At 45.1% G+C, this 19,236-nt stretch overlaps 1 protein-coding gene across 3 annotated transcripts in view; it reads right to left on the bottom strand.

The window, feature by feature from the left end:
- Positions 1 to 433: 433 nt before the first annotated feature.
- The window catches only part of LOC144683875 (hepatitis A virus cellular receptor 2 homolog), a 32,490-nt gene continuing 13,687 nt past the window's right edge, over positions 434 to 19,236 (bottom strand). For all 3 annotated transcript variants that reach the window (XM_078547409.1, XM_078547408.1, XM_078547407.1), the window contains exons 4-6: positions 13,006 to 13,119; positions 7,596 to 7,617; positions 434 to 1,601 (exon numbers count right to left, since the gene is read on the bottom strand). In XM_078547409.1, the coding sequence (XP_078403535.1) occupies positions 1,445 to 1,601; positions 7,596 to 7,617; positions 13,006 to 13,119 (293 nt within the window). In that variant the 3' untranslated portion in view covers positions 434 to 1,444. The remainder of the gene's footprint in view (positions 1,602 to 7,595; positions 7,618 to 13,005; positions 13,120 to 19,236) is intronic.

Genomic DNA, 19,236 nt, shown 5'->3' with positions numbered 1-19,236 from the left:
AGCATTTAGTCACCTGTTCCTAACATTTTCATCTCTGGCTTGACATCCATTTTTACCTAATTATATATTAAAGTTCTATATAAATGCAAGCTGTTCTTGTTGTTCTGAGCATCATCAACTGACCCTTGCTGGAAAGTGTATATTTGTGAATGTCAAACTAAGGTATAATATAATTTTATTTCATGGAAAAATCAAATAGGCACATCCTTAGTCCTCATGTACAAATACATTCCAGGGGCAAAGTTAAAAATGGTGCTATTTATGCATTTAGGGCAAGGTGAAAGACAAATATCTACTATTAATTTCATGCTCCTGCAATAAATGCCAGAAAATTAGGCCAACAGAGAGTTACTAATTATTGCATTAAAAGATGGGAGGACATCAAACTGACAAGTGCACCAATTTCAATGAGAAATCACAGGCAAACAGAAAATTATGCAGTATTGATTTTAATTGTAAAAGCAATATGTAAAATACAATGAAAATGCTTATCTAAAATGACAAGCGTTAAAAAAAAAACTCTTATCACATAACCTAGAAAGAAAAGATGCAGTACTTAAAGCAACATAGGAAGCACTTATCATACTTTAACTATTAATGTAAGAAAAATAAAGAACATAATGAAACTCAGCCATTCAAAATCTATAATTGGCCTTCGCATCTCTGAATTAGATAGGTGAACCAATTGGACAAGATTCCTGCTTCTGGTCACTATCCAATAGCATCTGCTGGAAAATGACACAAGTGGGTATCAGGTGAGGACAGGATGAGGCTTGGTTTATCTGCTCCCCATTATTCCCATCAAGTTCACCAACCAGTTATGAATGAAAAATAGCCAATGCAGTATAATATAAAGCTAATAAAAACTGCTCTGAAGATGATCCATATTAGATTTCAAACATTAACTCTGTATCTCTCTCCATAGGTGCTGCCAGACCTGCTGAGCATTTTCAGCACTTTCTGTTTTTATTTCAGAGTTCCAGCATCCGCAGTTTTTTTTTTGGTTGCTTTTATTTGCTACAATATAAAGCTACAAGGGCCAATGCAATTATATGGAGAGGCAGTGGCATTGTCCCTAACTAGTATTCCAGAGACCCAGGGTAATGCTCTGGGTACCTGAGTTCAAATCCCACCATAGCAGATGGTGAAATTTGAATTCAGTAAAGTCTGATGATGACCATTAAAAAAAAAGCCCATCTGGGTTTTAATGCCCTTCAGGGAAGGACATCTGCTGTCCTTACCCTACATGTGACTCCAGACCCACAGCAATGTGGTTGATGCTTAAATGCCCTCTGAACAAGGGGCAATTAGAGATGGGCAATAAATGTGACACCCACATGAACGAATAAAAAAGGATACCCCAGCAGGAGTTAGCATAGTTTTTAGGGAGGTAGTAGGTAAAATTGAGAAACTGAAAAGGACTTGGGTGGTGTTGTAATTAAGGTTATTCTTCACACCGAAGCATCTGATTGTTCATAGGGCATGCAGATCCCACAGGTATGACTGAATATTCATCCTCTTTCATTGTTGTCATCACTTCATATTCGTTATTTTCAGTTAAGACTACATTCATTGGTGCCTGATACAGAAAGCTTTCATACCTAGCATTGAAAGAAAAAAAATGAATAATTTTTTACAGTCTTAAGAAAAGACAGTTAGACAAATATACAAATAGAAAAGGCAAGTGAAGGCCATCGGGTCCATTAAGTCATCCTCTCCAGTCAATGGTGCAGCATACTATCATTTCAACCCCTAACCATGCTTTTATCTGCAGGAGGCACAAAAAACAGAGGGAAAAACTGTAGCCATTGAGAAAAACTCTGGGGATTTCCTCTCCAAATCTTGACATAGTCAAGCAAGTTCCATAATACCACACTTTCCCATGACATACTCAATCACAGCTAACTAGGCTAACCGTCGTCATGTTACAATTATGAGGTTTATAAGATTATGTTTTGGACTGTGTCTTTAAATTTAGATTAAAATGAAGAGGACCATGTGACTGTTCCACATTCTGCCTGACAACAAGCCTGGCTTAGTCAAGGGACCTGCTGAACAAGGTGTGAAGTTCTTACACAAGGGAACAAAGGGCAAGGGTAGCTGGGCTATCAAGAAATAGACTTGCTGGCTCCAAGCTTTTGGGCAGAAGAGAAGAGAGGGGAAAAGGACAGCAGTTGGTGTAGTCAACAGAGAGAAGAGGCTACAGATTCTTTGTAAGCTACTGAAACCGGATGTGAGAGGGAGGCAGTCTCTAGTTGAAGAGATGCATTCCACACCCATCCAAGGAATCTGGGAGATTGGCCCTGGTATGACTGGACAGGAAGAAGAATCATCGGAACAGGGTTTACTACTGGTAGTAGATTTGGCAAACTCTCCATAAACTGTAGGAAATGCCTGCAGATGGTCACTCAAAGTTACTACTCAGTGAAACAGAGAAATGCGAACCTATCGGAAGCTGGGAGCAACAGTGGACTGTTTGCCATAAGGACCACAATTCCTTGGAGAGTGAGATGTGAGATAAATATCAAAGGGGAATGTTCCTCTCTGTAGTTTAAAGTATAACTTGCCTAGAAAAGTAGTGTTTAGTCAAGTGTTTTGGTCATTTGTTACAGAAAAAGTTTTAAATCTTAAATCTTGCATGTCATGCTTTTCAACTATTAACTGGAAGTTTGAATTTCTTTTAAAACATTATTGGTCTCTACAGGGATCGTAATAATCTTGATGACAGGTCATTGACCTGAAATGTTGACTCTTGTTCCTCCACAGATGCTGCCAGACCTGCTAGCATTTCCAGCATCTTCTGTTTTATTCCAACTATTTTTTGCTGCTGCATCAATGACTTTCCCTCCAACATAAGCTCAGAAGTGAGGATGTTTGTAGATTACTGCACAGCGTTCAGTTCCTATTGTAATTCCTCAGGTAATGAATCAGTCCCTCCTCCGCATGCAGCAAGGCCTAGAAAGCGTGCAGGCTTGGGCTGATGAGTGGCAATATTCGCACCACACAAGTGCCAGGCAATGACCATCTCCAACAAGAGAGAATCTAACCACTTCCCAATACATTCAATGGCACTACCATTGCTGAATCCCCACCAAAATCCTGGTCACCATTGACCAGAAACTTAACTGGACCAGCCACATAAATACTGTGGCTCTAAGAGCAGGTCAGATGCTGGATAATCTGTGGCAAGTAATTCACCTCCTGATTTCTCAGAGCCTGTCCATCATCTAGAAAGCACAAGGCAGGAGCGTGATGGAATACTCTCCAATTGCCCAAATGAGTGCAGCTCCAATAACACTTAAGAAGCTCGACACCATCCAGGGAAAAACAGCCCTCTCAATCAGCACCTCATCCACCACCTTAAACATTCAATTCCTCCACCACTAGCGTACCGCAGCAGCAGTGCATACCATCCAGAAGACACACTGCAGCAACTCACCAAGACTCCTTCAACAACACCTTCCAAATCCATGACCTCCACCACTTAAAAGAACAAAGGTAGTAAGTACATGGGACCACCACAACCTACAAGTTTCCCTCCAAGAAACAAACCATCCTGTCTTAGAACTATACTGTCGATCTTTCAGTCGCAAGGTAAAAGTCCTGGAACTCCCTCCCTAACAGCACTGCGGGTGTATCTACACCACACAGATTGCAGCAGTTCAAGAAAGCTGCTCACTGCCGCCTTCTCAAGGGCAACTGGGAGCGGGTAATAAATACTTATTTTGCCAGCGATGCTCACATCCAATGAAAAAATATAAACAAACCAGCAATTTAGCCCCTTTAACTGAAAATACCAGGGTTGTTTCCTTAATGCTTATTCTCCAGGCCCAAAGCAAAGGCAGAGAACTGTGATACCAGGTCGCTACCCTTTGCATTGCCTCAAGATTTCTGTGGGTTTATAACGGAAGAAGAGTGCCTGCACCTAAAGAGCAATGAGACAACAATGATATTACAATGCTTGCTGCCTCATTTTCCCGGGCATCCACTCAGCATGGGCCCAAACATAGGGCTGCTTACTGATAGGGGCCTTATTCCAGATGCCCAGCTCAGTTACTCCAATCTGAATGCAAACTTATTCAGTGAACTGAAACATAGTTGCTTCATTTAAAAATGAAACAAGGCTAGAATCTGGATTGTGAACCTTTGGTCTGCTCTTTATGAATAGCAACCATCAGGTCCCGAAACAGGTAGCCATTACAGGTGGTGCGGGCTTCATAAGTATGTCACAATAGTTGGCTTTCCTACCCAACGCCCAGGCACAATGCCTGTCAGGTCTAGTAGAGTGGCCTGAATCAGAAAATACAGGTGAGGAGATTATTTTGATTGCACTCCCCTTCACACGTTCAGGCTGGGGAGCGGTAGGGATTGTTGGGGGGTGAGGAAAAGGGAGGAAACAAAGAAAAATAAACTGCACACTGTTCTCTCAAGGATTATAGTTTATGAGAGGAAAATTGCCTTCAGCCCCTCAAGAGTTGTTCAAATTCCTTGTGTAACAGCTCTATAATTATGGTCTTGGCTGTTTGAACCAGAGGTCAATGACTTTGAACAAAAATATAATTTCTCACTGACATCTAGCCTAACTGTTTGCCTTCAAACTTTACCGGTAGAAGCTCTAGTCCTACTATCCCTTTCTATTTCAAAAAGCCAATTTATTCTTCACCTCAAAGAATTCAATCATATTCGCTCCAAATTTGCATTTTTCCAAAATAAATAAACATAAAGCTCTAGGTCTGCTGATAACTAAGAGATCCTCTGCACCAACTCCAAGGCCCATTATCCTCATGAGAGTTCCCACCTTTAAAATACAGAGATGGGGAGAGGGCCCATTCGCACCAGAAGCATGCAAAGAGAAGTGGGGCGGGATTTTCCGCACCCGCCTGCCGCTGGGATCTTCCGGTCCCGCTGCAAGTCAATGGACTTCTGGCTGGGGCGCCGCCTCACCCACGCCGCGTCCGGCCCGTGATGGGGCCGGAAAATCTCGGCTGTGTAGTGGGGCTTGTCTGCTGTATTTGGAGGAGTGAAGAGACAGAGCAAGGAATTCAAAATCCACTGATTTTGGGCCACAAGCATAGACAACACCAAAACAGGCTCCAAACATTAATAAGTAGGTGATTGGCACCTCTACTAATTGTGCACCTTTAACAAGAGAAAAACTACTATTCAAGTCCATCACGCTTGAGGATCCCCAATAACACTAGGGAGGGTGGCTAAGTAGACCCTGTAGATATTATAATGAAATAGGAACCCTTGGTGCTGAATTTGTATTCTATTCTAAAACCACTAGCCGTTTTTCTCCTGTAGTTGCACATTTGATTATTAATCATGTGAGTTCCACTTCCCATTTCAGTCACTGGTGCTTTAAAGCTGCAATGAGTTGTTAAGGTCAGGATAATGGACTCATTTGTCAACTGTCCAGGTGCCACAATAGAAAAGAGGGTTTGTATTGTGGAAGAATGAAAAGGAAATGAGTCAATAGGCCTTGGTAATGCAAACCTCTTGTGGTTTTTGTATGAATCATTATTTAGTTTTCACGGAGGTAGAACCACCGCATAATTCTTTTTTGGCTTCCTCATAAGATCATAAGATAATTAAGGATGAGGGAGATTTTTAATTCATCAACTTAGAGAGATCCTAAAGTCATCTTATTGTAGCATGCAATTGTTTCTTAAATAATTCCAGGAGGGTTCCTTCACTGGTCTATTCCACATGTTGATTACTCTTAGTGTAAGGATGAATTTCCTGATACAAGTCCTACAATCACACTTTGTTAGTTTGAACCCTTGTTTGCTCCTACTGTTTAATTTGAAGTAATATTCCAGAGTCACTTTTTCTATTCCCTTTACAAACTTATACACAACTACAAGGTCACTTCTTTCAAATCTAACTAGGCCGGGATTTTACAGCCCCTCTGCAGTGTGTCTCCCCCCGGCAGATGCGGCAAGCCATTCAAATCTCCATTCAGTTAGGCAGGACCATAATATCCCAGTGGGCGGGAAGGGCCGTAAAACCCTGGCCCTAATCTTTCCTCATGACTCAGACCTCTGACATTAGGGATCAGCCTTGTCACTCTTCTCTGCATTGCCTCCAGCATTTGAGTGACCCTCTTGCTTCTTGGCAAACAGAACCTAAGAAATAGGAGCAGGAGTAGGCCATTTAATTAGCATCACTGATCCTTTCCCGTGCTGTCCCCATATCCCTTGATGTCACTAGTATCTGGAAACCTATCGATCTCTGCCTTGAACATACTCAATGGTTGAGTATTCCACCACCCTCCGGGTAGAGAATTCCAAAAATTCACCACCCTCTGAGTGAAGAAATTCCTTTTCATCTCAGTCTTAAATAGCTTGCCCCTTAATCTGAACTGTACACTTAATTCAAATACAGTCTGACCAGAGACTATAAAATTTAATCATTGCCTTATAAACATTATATTCCACTTTTTAGGCTATATATAGTTCAATGTCCTGTTGGCTTGGTTGTTTAAAATTAAGCCTATAAAAACACCTGGAAGAAGACACTTTCAGCCTCATAGTTAGCTATTTCACATCATTCAAGCAGTAGATGTGTCACTTATTACTCCTTCCTATGTATAACACTTTACATTCATTTGAACTAAATGTCATCTGCCATTATTCTGCACACTTACATATTTTGTCCACCTTATTCTGAAATTTTTAAGCTGCCTCTTCAGATTCCACTGGTCCACCTAGTTTGACATCAGCTGCATTGAGTTCCTGAAACCAGCTCATTCAATGGCAGTGGTAGGATCTGAGTTACCCTTCTAAGTACATGCCCTCATTTTGACAGAAGTCCCTCTCATTGTTCTTTCTGCGCTTCAGTCAGCTGGCAGGTATGCATCCTCACAATGTGACTGTTTTGCAGTGTAGTAGCATATACATGTTTCCCTATACATCCTTCTCAGATACCTGCACCTGTGGCAAAATGCCCTTCAAGCAGCAGAGGGGATAACCTGGAGCAAAGTTGGTCTTAGGATTTAGCTGCCTTGAGGGGAATGTTATCTCAGCTCCATGAAATTCCTGGAGGACACAGCAGCCAGTTACCATGTACAATCCTGTAACTCGGAAAGCACTTAGGAGAAGTACAAGGCTAGCATAAAGGTGCATACAAAACACAGAAGCACTGATTCAAAGAAATAGTACGAATATAAGAATAGTTTCAAGAAAGTATTTGTGTGTCCAACAACAAAAACTTACATTTATATAAAACCTTTAATATAGTTAAGTAGCTCACATGGGTAGCAGCACAAAGAAATCAATGGCAAAACAAAGAAAAAGATTTAGGCGGGTGAGTAAAAATTTGGTCAAGGGGGCAGAGCCTAAGGAGGAATCTCCTGACAGCAATATAATTTATTTTTTATTGCTGGATTTGAAATGCTGTAAGAAATAAACAAGTACAGCTTATGAAGATCACTGCTATGAGTTTTTCACAGGAAAACAAACAAAATCAGGGACTGCAATTCAAGAAAAAAGCAGAATCGCAGGTATTAAAAATGGAATTCGACTTATTCAGTCACCTTAAAGCTGTATGTCCTAAAAGTAGATCTTGAACAATGAAGGTGAATAGGTACCTACCTTGGCGATTCTTTCAAGTGCCCTAAAGAAAAGAACAAAGGTTCAATTAGAATCTAAAGGCAATAGACTGGGCAATAAATATTAAAAGGCATTAAATGTTAAACTCCTTGTAATAACAGACAATAATCACTAAATATGGGACACAAGGATCCAATGAATGAAACAGAATCAGCACATGGAAAGTTAGGAAGAATTTAACAAAGATGGCAGGTTTATTACTTCCAATATCCAGACAACACGACAGAGCATATAAAACAAAGTTATTACAAGGCATTACGCAACATTGATGTCACAACATTTAGGGTACAGGGGCAAATAACACAATACCAGATGGTTACTCCCTAGAAAATCAGGCATGGAGACCTTAGGCCTACTAGGTGCCCATGATAATCAGTGGCAAATGCAAAGGAAATGGAAGGTTGCACACAAAGGACAGAACGTTCCACTCTGGAGGCTAAGTGCAATGGCAGGCGGGATAAGCGGCATTTACCGCTGGCCGGCCTGGCGGGTTTCTGTGCCAGATCGTCCGCTTTTCAGCTTGTTAAATGTGCATGAATGTGAAGCAGGACTGGCTGGGATTTGTCTGCCCTGCTGTGACCTCATTGGATCATCTTTCCATACACCATATTTAAACCACACCCGCACACATCCTTCACAGTCTGCAGTCTAGGACTGGTCGTGGCAAGTGATGGCCCTGAGAAGGAAGAAGCCTACTGCCCTCAAGTTCAGCGATAATGCACTGGGGCACTTCTGGATGCTGCCGAGGAATGTTGGGACATACTTTACCCCTATGATGGGAGAAGGAGGTCCACTAACCTCACCACGCCAGCTTGGATGCAGGTCGCCAGAGTGATCAGCACCAACACTCCTCAGAATAGGACTGCCATCAGGTGCAGGAAAAGTATGAATGATATCATCCACTGCACCATGGTAAGTCAACCTTCTCCTCTCTCTCAACTCTCACCTTCACAAGTCCGCCAGGCATTGGCAGGGTTACAGTCCACAGGGAATTCACACACTGCCGTCACAAGGGACATCAACACTGACTCTCTCACACGTACTTTGACATCTTCATCTCTTCTCGCATCCAGTACAGTTTGTGTCTTCAGTCCTTACACAGGAAAACTCAACACCCAGAGAAGGCAGGCATCCTTATCACATGATGGAACCAAGTGCTTTCTAATGTTGGTGACGATGCAGCCAATCACTCACTCGCTCTTCTCTTTTTGACAAGCACCAGCAAGAAAAGGAAGTGGCCCACCGACAGCCAGCCCATCAGCCCCAGCCCTCGCACTACCTCAGATGAGGACCCAGACGACATACTAGCTGTAGACCTGCCACAGCGTTCACACACACCTCAGTGGAAGCTAGTGGAAGCTGGCTCGGGGTCACAATTTGCTGCAGCACAGATTCGGGTCCACACCAGGTGGAGGCAGGGATATCCAATGTCCTCGGCACTCAGAAGGCTGCTGGAGGCCAGGCTCCCGCAGATTCCAAGTTGAATGATGAACCTCTGGTCTCGGTATTAATACAGATGTTGGAGCTGCAAAGACGGATACAGAAACATTAGGCAGTATTGTCAGATGCCATCACCAGATTGCAACAGGTGTTGGAGAAGTCCATCCGCATTCAATCTGATGTTGTTATGCTGACATGCCAGCGCACCGAAGTCAACAATGGTAGGATAGCGACCGCCATGGAGAGCTTTGTCCAAGACATTGTGCCTGATATGTGCCAGGAGCTGCACTCCATCACTCCAGGCACAGGAGGGAATATCAGTGGCTAAGCAAGAGGGGGACGGGGCACCTTGACCTCAATCTAGGTATCCCTTCTCCTCAAGGAGTCAGGGAGGGGCCATCAGCAATCAATTGGGAGGAGGAGCATCGCTGGACATCCCAGGGCCATCCGCCCAGGTGACTCCAAGAGTATCCAGCCACTCCCAATCCCCTCTGCCTGTGATCCCATCAGCTGCAGCTCCATAGGCTGAGGAGGGTGCACCTGCCCTACAGCAGGAGACCCAAAGCAGGCCAGGGGCTGCTCCCAATCCCCTCTGCCTGTGACCCCATCAGCTGCAGCTACACAGGCTGAGGAGGATGAATCTGGCCCACAAAAGGAGACCCAATTGAGGCCAGGGCTCTCCAGAGGATGCTCACCAAGATCATAGACAACAGGGCATAGCAGTCAGTAGGCTGCCCCTATCTCTGCTGTAGATGTCGTGGATGCACCAATATGTAGTGGTAGTAAGAAAAGCTGAGACATACTAGGAGCACAGACGTAGCACGGGTGACCATAATCTGTAAATTGGTTTCAGAAATGTAAATCGGTTATGATTCACTCCGCTTCTCATGCAGCGTATGCCTCTTCTATCTGATAATATGCTCCGTGGTCAGTCAGGTGTCACAGATGACCCTCCCACCTTCCCATCGTCGGCCTCAGCTCTATGGTGTCTCGAACCATACTGACCATTCTCTGAGCAGTATCAACATGAGTGAAACCTCTGCCTCTAAGAACTTGGTGGTTGGGCAAGGCATCTCTGAGGCATGCTTCAGAGGTTCATATAATGTTGCCTCATAAGTTTAGAATCTGGAACTGCTTCAGTCTCCTGATGCTTCTGTATTGAAGAGTGCTCAATGTGGATCTTGGAGGGTTGAATGGCGAAGCGCATCGGGTCGATGTGTCTTTCATTGGCCTCCATGTACTGCCCGACAGCCTTGAGTATGCCTTAGAAATGAACCAAAACTCAGAGCTCTTACGCGCTCCTGGCTGCCTGCAGTGTTATCTCTTCTCGGCGTGTACATCTAAACATCACCCCATTATTAGTCCTTACCTTCCCACCTCCATGATTTAGAGCTATGGGCCTGCTGACACCAGTTGAGCCTTGTGATTCCTGCTAGATGGTTAAAACTGTGACAAAGGAGTTGTGTGTAAAGGCCCCAGATGCCTGACTTGGACATGGGAAGATGTAGCGCTGGGTCCGAAGGTCTGGCTAGCCTCTCGTGGCAATAACTCTGAACCAGCTCTCAGATGGTCAGTCGACATGGTTATGTGCTACTTACAATGGCATCAGTGTGACTGGTTTCGTGTGCATAGATCAGGCTGTTGGAATGAAAATGTGGAGGCCTCAAAGGGGATCAAAGCAAAGCTCCAATACTTGTTATGTGTTCTCCTTATTATCAAAGATTTAAGTCCTTTAGGCCTAGAGAATGTCACCATTTTCGGGCCTACAAATTCTAAGGCTAGGCTGCATGGGAAATTGGGAGACTCCGAACAGAGGCATGGTCATGAGTGCTTGACAGATATCAGACTATGCTGCTCCTGAGGCTTTCACAGTACACTGAAGGGTGAGCTGGAGTGCAGTCTTGCATCCATTACTGAGAGTTACAGATGACTGCATCTTGAAGATATATCGAACCCTGGGCATTGAGTATGATGATGAGGCCTGAACACTTGCATTGCATGAATGATTGCCTGTGCAGAGATACCGTAGTGCAGATTCAGATTGGACATCAGACATGAAAGCGAGAACCACTGAGTGATGATTGTCCTCCTTGAGCCACCTTGCCAGGTTGCAGGCATACTGCCATGAGTGCAGTGCTGCTCCTGCCTCTTGAAGGCTGCTGGAGGCAGTGGAATGTTGGCTAGATGCTTGAAGAGGCTGCACCATCTCAATGCTTCTCTGAAAACGCGCTATTGCAGTTATCATCCCATAACAGAAAGGGCACTCGCTCCAGAGGGTGCCTTACCTTCCAAGGTTGAGGACATCATGACACAACAGCGTAACTACTCATTCAGAGACTGATGTGCTGCATTGAGATAATGAGGATAACAACGAAGGTGTTAAGGTACACCCAGCATGAAGGCACTGGTGAAAGAAGCTCGTTTGAGCTATTCATCATCATCATCCTGGAATCTAGTGGCTATATGTATCTTACATGCATGCCTGCCTCATCTAGCCCATAATATGTCCTCTTCCTCTGGAACCTCCACTTCCTTGCCTTCATCAACCTCAGCACTCTGAAAGTCTTCATCATCGGCAACGTGCGGCTCTTCCATCTCTCGTTCTGGCCAGATGTCCCCCCTTTCTAGCACCAGGTTGTGTAGCTAGCGTGCAGCAAGCCACAATGATGCAGGAGACCCTCTAGCGAGAGTACTGGAGATTGTCACCTGACCTGCCCAGACATTGAAAACGCATCTTCAAGTTGCCAGTGGTCTGCTCAATCAATGATTGCATTACAGAATGAGCAGCATTGTACCTCCCCTCTGAGGCACTTTGAGGCCGCCGAATGGGCATCATCAACCACACCTTTTGGGGGTAACCTTTGTCACCAAGGAGCCAACCATGGATGCCCTGAGGGCCCTCGAAGATCTGTGGCACCTGCTAGTGACTCAAGATGTGCGAGCTTCCAGGGTTTTTAATGAGTATTCATGACGTTCAAATGAATGCAAATGTGGTTCCCGACATAGCGCAGTGGGCTGCCCAACCTATCATGAAAGTCGGGAATGGAAAATCGCGAGCTATTTTTGCACCAGCGGGAAACTGAAATTTGGCCATTCTCCGCACTTGCCTATCCTGCCCACCATAACGCCTGCCACTGATGGGATTGGAAAATCCCCCCCAAAGTGTGTGTTAGGCTTATTAGACCTGAGTCCCATTGAAACAAAACATTCACATAATACAGCTAGAAGACCTGAGCTGCATTCCAGCCACACAGTATCCACCAAAGAGGTCCCCACTGAAATGTTTAATATATTTAGCATTACAACCTTTTACACGCCCCCCCACCCACCCCCCGTGACCACCCCATGCTCCTTAACCCACACCACTCATTGTGGAATTCCCATGCCATTAAATATACCTTTTACTGGCTGCTGGGGGGTCTGACAATGTCACCCTAGCACTAGTGACTATGAATCCTGGGAGGTATACCAATGCATCACAAAACTATGCAAATAGATTCACTTCATTTTATACAATAAGATGCATGGAAGGCTTATGAAGTGACAGCGGTGTCTTAAGCCAGCCACATTATTAACCATATTAGTCACTGATCGGTTAATTTTGGTCATCCAAGTTGGTCATTCCAGATAAAGAGAACATTATAAATGGTACCAAAGGAGAAAACCAAGTGACTTATTTCAGAGTGGTTTAGGACAAAAGTTTGCACGTGTCATGCAAAGACAAGTGATATGGGCAATCTTCCAAGCAGGGTTCAGAAAATTGCAGGTTGTCTGTCTGCTTCTTCAGGGGAGGAAGGGTGAATTTTGGGCAGGCTGGAGCAGAGGCAAAAGGCAGATTGAGACTATGAGGATTATTTTCTGAGTATGCCATGGCAACAGGGGACCTTAACCCTGTTAAGAAAATTGTAAGCCCAGTACCTTTCCGATAGAAAATCTCAGCCTATACTTTTACCTGTCTTAATCCTTGTCCAGAGCACAATGCAGATAATGATAACAGAAAAAAACAGTATGATCAGAGTAACTGTCAGCGCAAACGCCCAGACTTGAATTTTCATATTGTTGAATCCTAGAAAAGAAAGTCACAGTAATCAGTGCTAATATATTCATATACTGAGAGGTACAAAGAATTTTTGAAGAATCTATGGGACTAGGTTGATAAGGAGCAGGGAACCTCGAAGGATTGTTATGAGCCACGTTTGTACTGCACATGCTCCACAACAAGTGATATATTAAAGATGTTATAGTATTGAAGAAAGGCTTGAATGTGCAAAGGAGGTTCTCCCCGTCTACCATAATTTGAACAGAAGATTTGCAGAAACTTCAGAGCAACAGCATTGACGCCATTTCTCAAAAGTTTCTGCAGACTGTCCAAAGTTAAAGCAATATAAAAATTCAGTCCTGAAATGTTTTTGCCTCTGGTATATGCCTTTTCTGTGTATTAATTTTAAAAAGAGAGGTTCTTTTATGAGAGATATCATCCAGTGGCTTCTGCATTGCATCTGGCTTCTGTGGCTTTGTCTGAATTCAGCAAGCAGGAAGAAGTCAGTCTAGCTGTTGCTTGCAAACAGATAAAACATCTGAGGAGAAACAATGATCGAGTGCTAGAAACACTTAGCATGTATTTCCATCAATCAATGTTGCAGGATAGCCTTTTTAATTCCCAGAGTAGTGTTACACTGGCCTTTCACAAATGTGCTGATATAGCCGCAACTTATTGCACAAATGGTTGTCTTAAACTGACAAATCAACTTTTCAAAAGGCAAATTACATTTCAGAGTGTAAGTTTTGGACATTTCTGATGTTCAGGTTAGTTACAATTTGGACTGAGTTGCAAAAGACAAAGAACTAAGTTGCAAATATTAGAAGAAATTAAGCAGCAAGTAGAATGCTTATTCAATTCCAAATATGCAACAACCATTAGGGACTGGGCTGATCCACTATCACTTGAAAAGTGTGCAAAGAAATACCTTTCCAAAGATCAAGCAACTGGTTTGTCTGATTACCTCTTTCAGGAGCTTATTCAAAACACCTTTGCTATTAATACTGACTTCAACAACTGGCTGCAATTTTCTGCTGCTGAAAAATAAACCTATTTGGTATTTCAGTTCAATAGGGAAACATCAGGTAAAACTGACATTAATCATTCTTAGAAACGGAGCATAGTGGAAATCCTGCGTCATGAGATAAAACTCCGACCCAACTCTCAATCCTGGGACTACTTTTAGAATTTATTTGGCTCCAAGTTATAGAAATCATCACAGAACTACCAAGATAACGATGGACAACTTCAGCAAGCGATAACCCAAGGAAACATGAAAACCTAGTTTCCTCACATCACGCTGTTTCCAATGACAATAAGGATCAGGTATGATCTGAAACATAGCTCCACCTCCTTGTGGGCATCCTTCAATCCTGACCTAGTTGGATGTACATGCAAACAAAAGCCTGTTTAAAGCCACCTTCTGTATGATTGGTTTGCCTGGAGGCTGCACTCAGAGAAAGCGGTCCATGCTCACACCTACATTAAAGATGATAAGTAATTAAACGTGAAGGCAGGAGGAGCCAGTAGCTCTCCTACTAATTCCAAATTAAAAGAACCATTGCCTTCCCATCTTAGCTCCTAGCTCCTAGCCTCCAATCCTCTATTTCCCATCTGCTCCCGATCCATGAAATCCCAACACTGACCCCCACCATCCCTGACCCAGGACCCAAACATCAACAAAAGCCCTGATCTTTGACCCAAGCCATAATTCCCGCTTGCCTGGGAGCTGCTGCAATATCAGCAATGGCCCAAACTTGCAAGTCCGTTTCATCGGCAAGCTCTTGACATTTTACAAGTTCCATTCAAACAAGACCCGAGGTCACAGCTGTCAACACTACACAGCCAGACTCCTAGTCCCATGACTGTTGACTGAACACATAAATTGACTGGCATGATCCTATGATCCTGTAGTCACTGACCATCTGCACAATGATGGGAGTGGAATTCCAATGAAAGCCAAGAAATGATGTGCAAGGGCCCAAAGAACTCAAGGGAAATTATGAAGTTGCTTTTATTTTATTATTTCACAGGATGTGGGCATCGCTGACTGGGCCAGCATTTACTGCCCATCCCTAATAGCCCTCGAGAAGATGATGGTGAGCTTTCCCTCTGATGTCATGCTTCCGGCATGCAAGCACTTTGAGGTCTCCATGGGAAGAGTGGTGGCCACATTTCTGCCAGATTTGCATACGGACCTGCACTCCATCGCTCTAGGCATAGGTGGATTCCATCAGTGGATGGGCGAGAGGGTGGTGGGGCACCTCGACCTCCCTCCAGGTGCCACTTCTGCTCAGAGTCAGGGAGGGGCCATTGGGCACCCAAAGGGTGAAGGAGCGTCTGTTGGACACCCTGGAGCCATCCACCCAGGACACTCCAAGGTCCCCAGCCTTTCCCAATCCCCTCTGCTGTACCCCATCTGCTCCAGCTGCTCAGGCCAAAGAGGGTGCAACTGCCCCACAGCAAGAGGCCCAAAGTAGGCCCAGGGCCTGAGATGCCTGCTGAAGTCATCTCTGACAACAGGGCATAGCAGTCAGCAGGCTGTCTCCACCTCTGCTGCGAATTTCAGGGCTGTACCCAGGCATAGCAGTAGAGTGCGTGAAGTTAAGAAATTATGATTGGACACTGGTGGCATGGGTGTGCATTCACTGAGTATATAATGCACCTTTGTAAAAACAATTTGATTTTACCAACGTCTCAGGTTGTGAATGCCTCTTGAATCTGATTCTATATGCCGTCTTATTTCAAGGGTAACCTAAGCTCCCACTCCTCATTGGTCTGTCTTTGTGTCCCTTAGATTCATATTATGTTTAGCAAAGTCATCTTAGTCACATGTCCCCTTGTGTCATCTAAGGGGGATGTGTCAAGCCAGAGCCTGAAAGTGCATATAGATGAAGAAATGCTCTTAAGTTTTGCAACACACGATTGAATTATGTGTCTTCCTGTGTCTTAGAGAGTGACATCCAATGTTGTGGCATCAGCACTGAGCTGTGTTCCTTGTGAGTGTGAAAGTACATGTCCTGGATGCATTATGTTCATTGCAGCCAAGTCAAACTGTAAATGGCTACTGAAAGTGTCATGTGCTGGTGGCAAAGACTGCACAGTGTGCAGTTGACTCAGGTTGCGCACTGATGTGCTGCCTTTCACCTCAAAGTGCTTGCATGTCGGAAGCATGACATCAGAGAGAACACAGACAGACTCCTCCATCCTTCATTCTAGCCTGGTGACTGCCTCAGACAACTCTGCCCGATGTTCCCCTGCCTGTCTTTGCATCTCCAGCATGTGTGCAATGGCCGAATGCAGAGGCTCATCATCTGACTCGGACTCAGCAGGGGTCTGTTCTCCAGCCGTCCTCCGAGTGTCAGACAGGTGACACATGCGGCATTGGATGCAGACCTTTTCAATGCTGAACCCTTCATTATCTTTGAGGGTTACTGGTCCCAGGCTGAATGATGAGCTTGCTTAAGATGTCGATGGTTGAAAAGGATTTCCTGATCACTTCCATGTTTCTGAGGGACAGGAGAAATGCACAACTGTCACGTTGTGTGGAGCTTACTCCTCTAGAACCTAGTGGCAATCAGCATGCCATGGGCACACCTTCCACGTCATGTCACTGCGATGCTGCGATGGTATCCTCATATGGAACATCTCCATCTTGGCCCTCTTCAGGTTCCAGCCTTTCCAAGTCCTCCTTGTCTGATGAAATCTCTGCCTCTTCCATGTCTCCCTCTGGCAAGCAATCTCCCCTTTGAATCACCAGGTTGTGCAGTGCACAGCAGACCACGATGATGCGGGACACCGTCTGTGGAGAGTACTGCAAAGCCCCACCTGAACGGTCCAAACATCAGAAGCACATCTTCAGGGTGCCAATGCTTTGCTCTATGACGGGCATTGTTACAGAATGTGCCACATTGTATCTCTCCTCCGAGGCACTTTGAGGACATGCATGGGCGTCATAAGCCAAGTCTTCTGCGAGTACCTCTCATCACCCAGCAGCCAACCCTGCAAGCGCCATGGGCCCTCGAAATCTGTGGCACTTGGGCGTGATTCAGGATGTAGAAGTCTCGAGGGCTCCCAGGGAACCTGGCACAAACATGCATGATCTTCTTCTGATGATCATAGACCAGCTGCATGTTGAAGGAGAGGAACTGTTTCCTGTTGATGAAGGTCAGTGGCTGCTGCCAGGGCGTTCTTAAAGTGACATGTGTGCAATCTATGGCAGCCTGCCCTCGTGGGAAATTGCCGCAAATCCCAGAAATCTAGAGGCCTGGTTGGCTTCATCCATTGTGAACTGGATGTAATGATGTGCCTTACTGTAAAGAACATCCGTGACATCCCTTATACATTTATGCGTGGAGGACTGAGAGATGCCGCATAGGTCTGCAACAGATCCCTGGAATGAGTCACTTACGAAAAAATTTGAGTGTGGCAGTCACCTTTACAGCCACAGGCAATGGATGGCCTCCCAGGCCATGTGGCAGCAGATTCTCCCGAAGAATGTGGCAGATATGAGCCACCGCGTCCCTTGACAAACGAAGGTGCTCTCTCACTAATCTCCAAATATGAGAATCACTTTCAGTACATTCTGGGTCAACCAGTCGCCTTCGTGGGATGGGTCTCACCTCCTCAGCCTCTAGGGCTTCCTGGAGCCCCCCCTGCACCATGCACCTCAGGCCAAGGCTCTTCTCTAGGTCCTGCCAGATGGCGACAGGCCCTTCCTCTCTTCTTTATTCTGAACACAGCCATCAAGAAGGCAGCACCGTCTGCAGCCTCCATTCTGCACTCCTCCTTCTTCCTGTGGACAAACACATGAATGCAGCCTACCCTGCAAGGATCAACCTCCCACTCCAAGGCAGAAATCCAATGTGAAGCCCTTGGGCTGCGCTCATTAAATTCGTGCCATTCTCAGTTCCACCCTTGCAGCTGCGGCGCTAACTCAAGGATCATAGGTGCCTAATAATACCCCCCAGCACAAACTTGACAGCACAATCACAAATAGGATTGGAGAGGGTTGAGCACAGCCATGTGATTTCAGATTCATCGAAGGCACTTTGATTTGAATACATCCCTGCCTTGCACATTTTGAATGTTTGGAAGCCTTGTGCTCTGTAAGCTATGTCTATTCCACAATGCAATGTGCAGGGTCTCATGGACATCTTGCATGTGATATATGCCCTGCCGCCATACTCCATCAAATATAACCCCAGGGCCTAGTGTGTTATAGCGTCAAAGCACATCATAATTTAGGGTACCCGATTCATTAACTTTTCAATAAGTCTTCATTATTTTTTTCAGCTGAGCCATGATCTCAATGTTCTCATTTACAAAAAATTAAGGTGCGCCTTGAATAGGCCCATGAGTCCAGCCATCAACTCCTCCCCTGGCAATGTTTTTCTAAGGGTCTTTTTTAACCGCGCAATTCCATCGGGCAGTCAACGTGGTGGTGCTGCACTTGAACGTTCAGACCAGCTTCCAGCCTCCCCCTGTCACCATGGAAGTCTCTCCGAGTCTCCTGGAAACCCACAATGTGCAGGGAGACCTCCCTCCGGTCATTCTCCAGCCTCCCCCTGTAATGCTGGAGCCCACTGTCATCGTTGTGGACACTCATGCCCCCACCCCCCTGAACCCATCACTGTAGCTTGCCCCTATGCCTCATGTGGGCCTCACCCCTCCCCATCTAGGTCTGTGTCGACCATCACATACCAAGATTACCCCCACCAGAGCTTCGAGTGTCCCCTCTTGTATTACATGTTCCCCATCTACAGGATGCAGATGCCTCCCCTGACTATGGCAATACCATCTGCGGCCCCGTACCAAACCAAGCACCAGGACCCCTCTGTGTGACACACTGACCATGTCCTGCACACCATTCCATGCACCACCCCAATTGCACAGACTGGCCTTCTACCTCCCTGGACTGTGACCACAATGGGCATGGCATGCATAGCCCTGTTGCATGGCCCACACAGCCCCAGGACAGACTTTAATTTCTCACCCCAACAATGTGATCCACAGAACCCCTGGACTGGCTTTAATCTCTCATCCCAACAATGAGAAAGAAAACTTTCAGGGGGAGGGCTCACCACCTGTGGCTAATTTAAAACGTTAAACACAGTATCAAACTTAAAGAAAAAGCATATAATT

This window comes from Cetorhinus maximus, chromosome 8 (genome assembly GCF_964194155.1).
Source record: "Cetorhinus maximus chromosome 8, sCetMax3.hap1.1, whole genome shotgun sequence".
Taxonomy (NCBI): domain Eukaryota; kingdom Metazoa; phylum Chordata; class Chondrichthyes; order Lamniformes; family Cetorhinidae; genus Cetorhinus; species Cetorhinus maximus.
The sequence above is the reverse complement of the archived record's forward strand: the minus strand, read 5'-3'. Positions and strand labels throughout refer to the sequence as shown.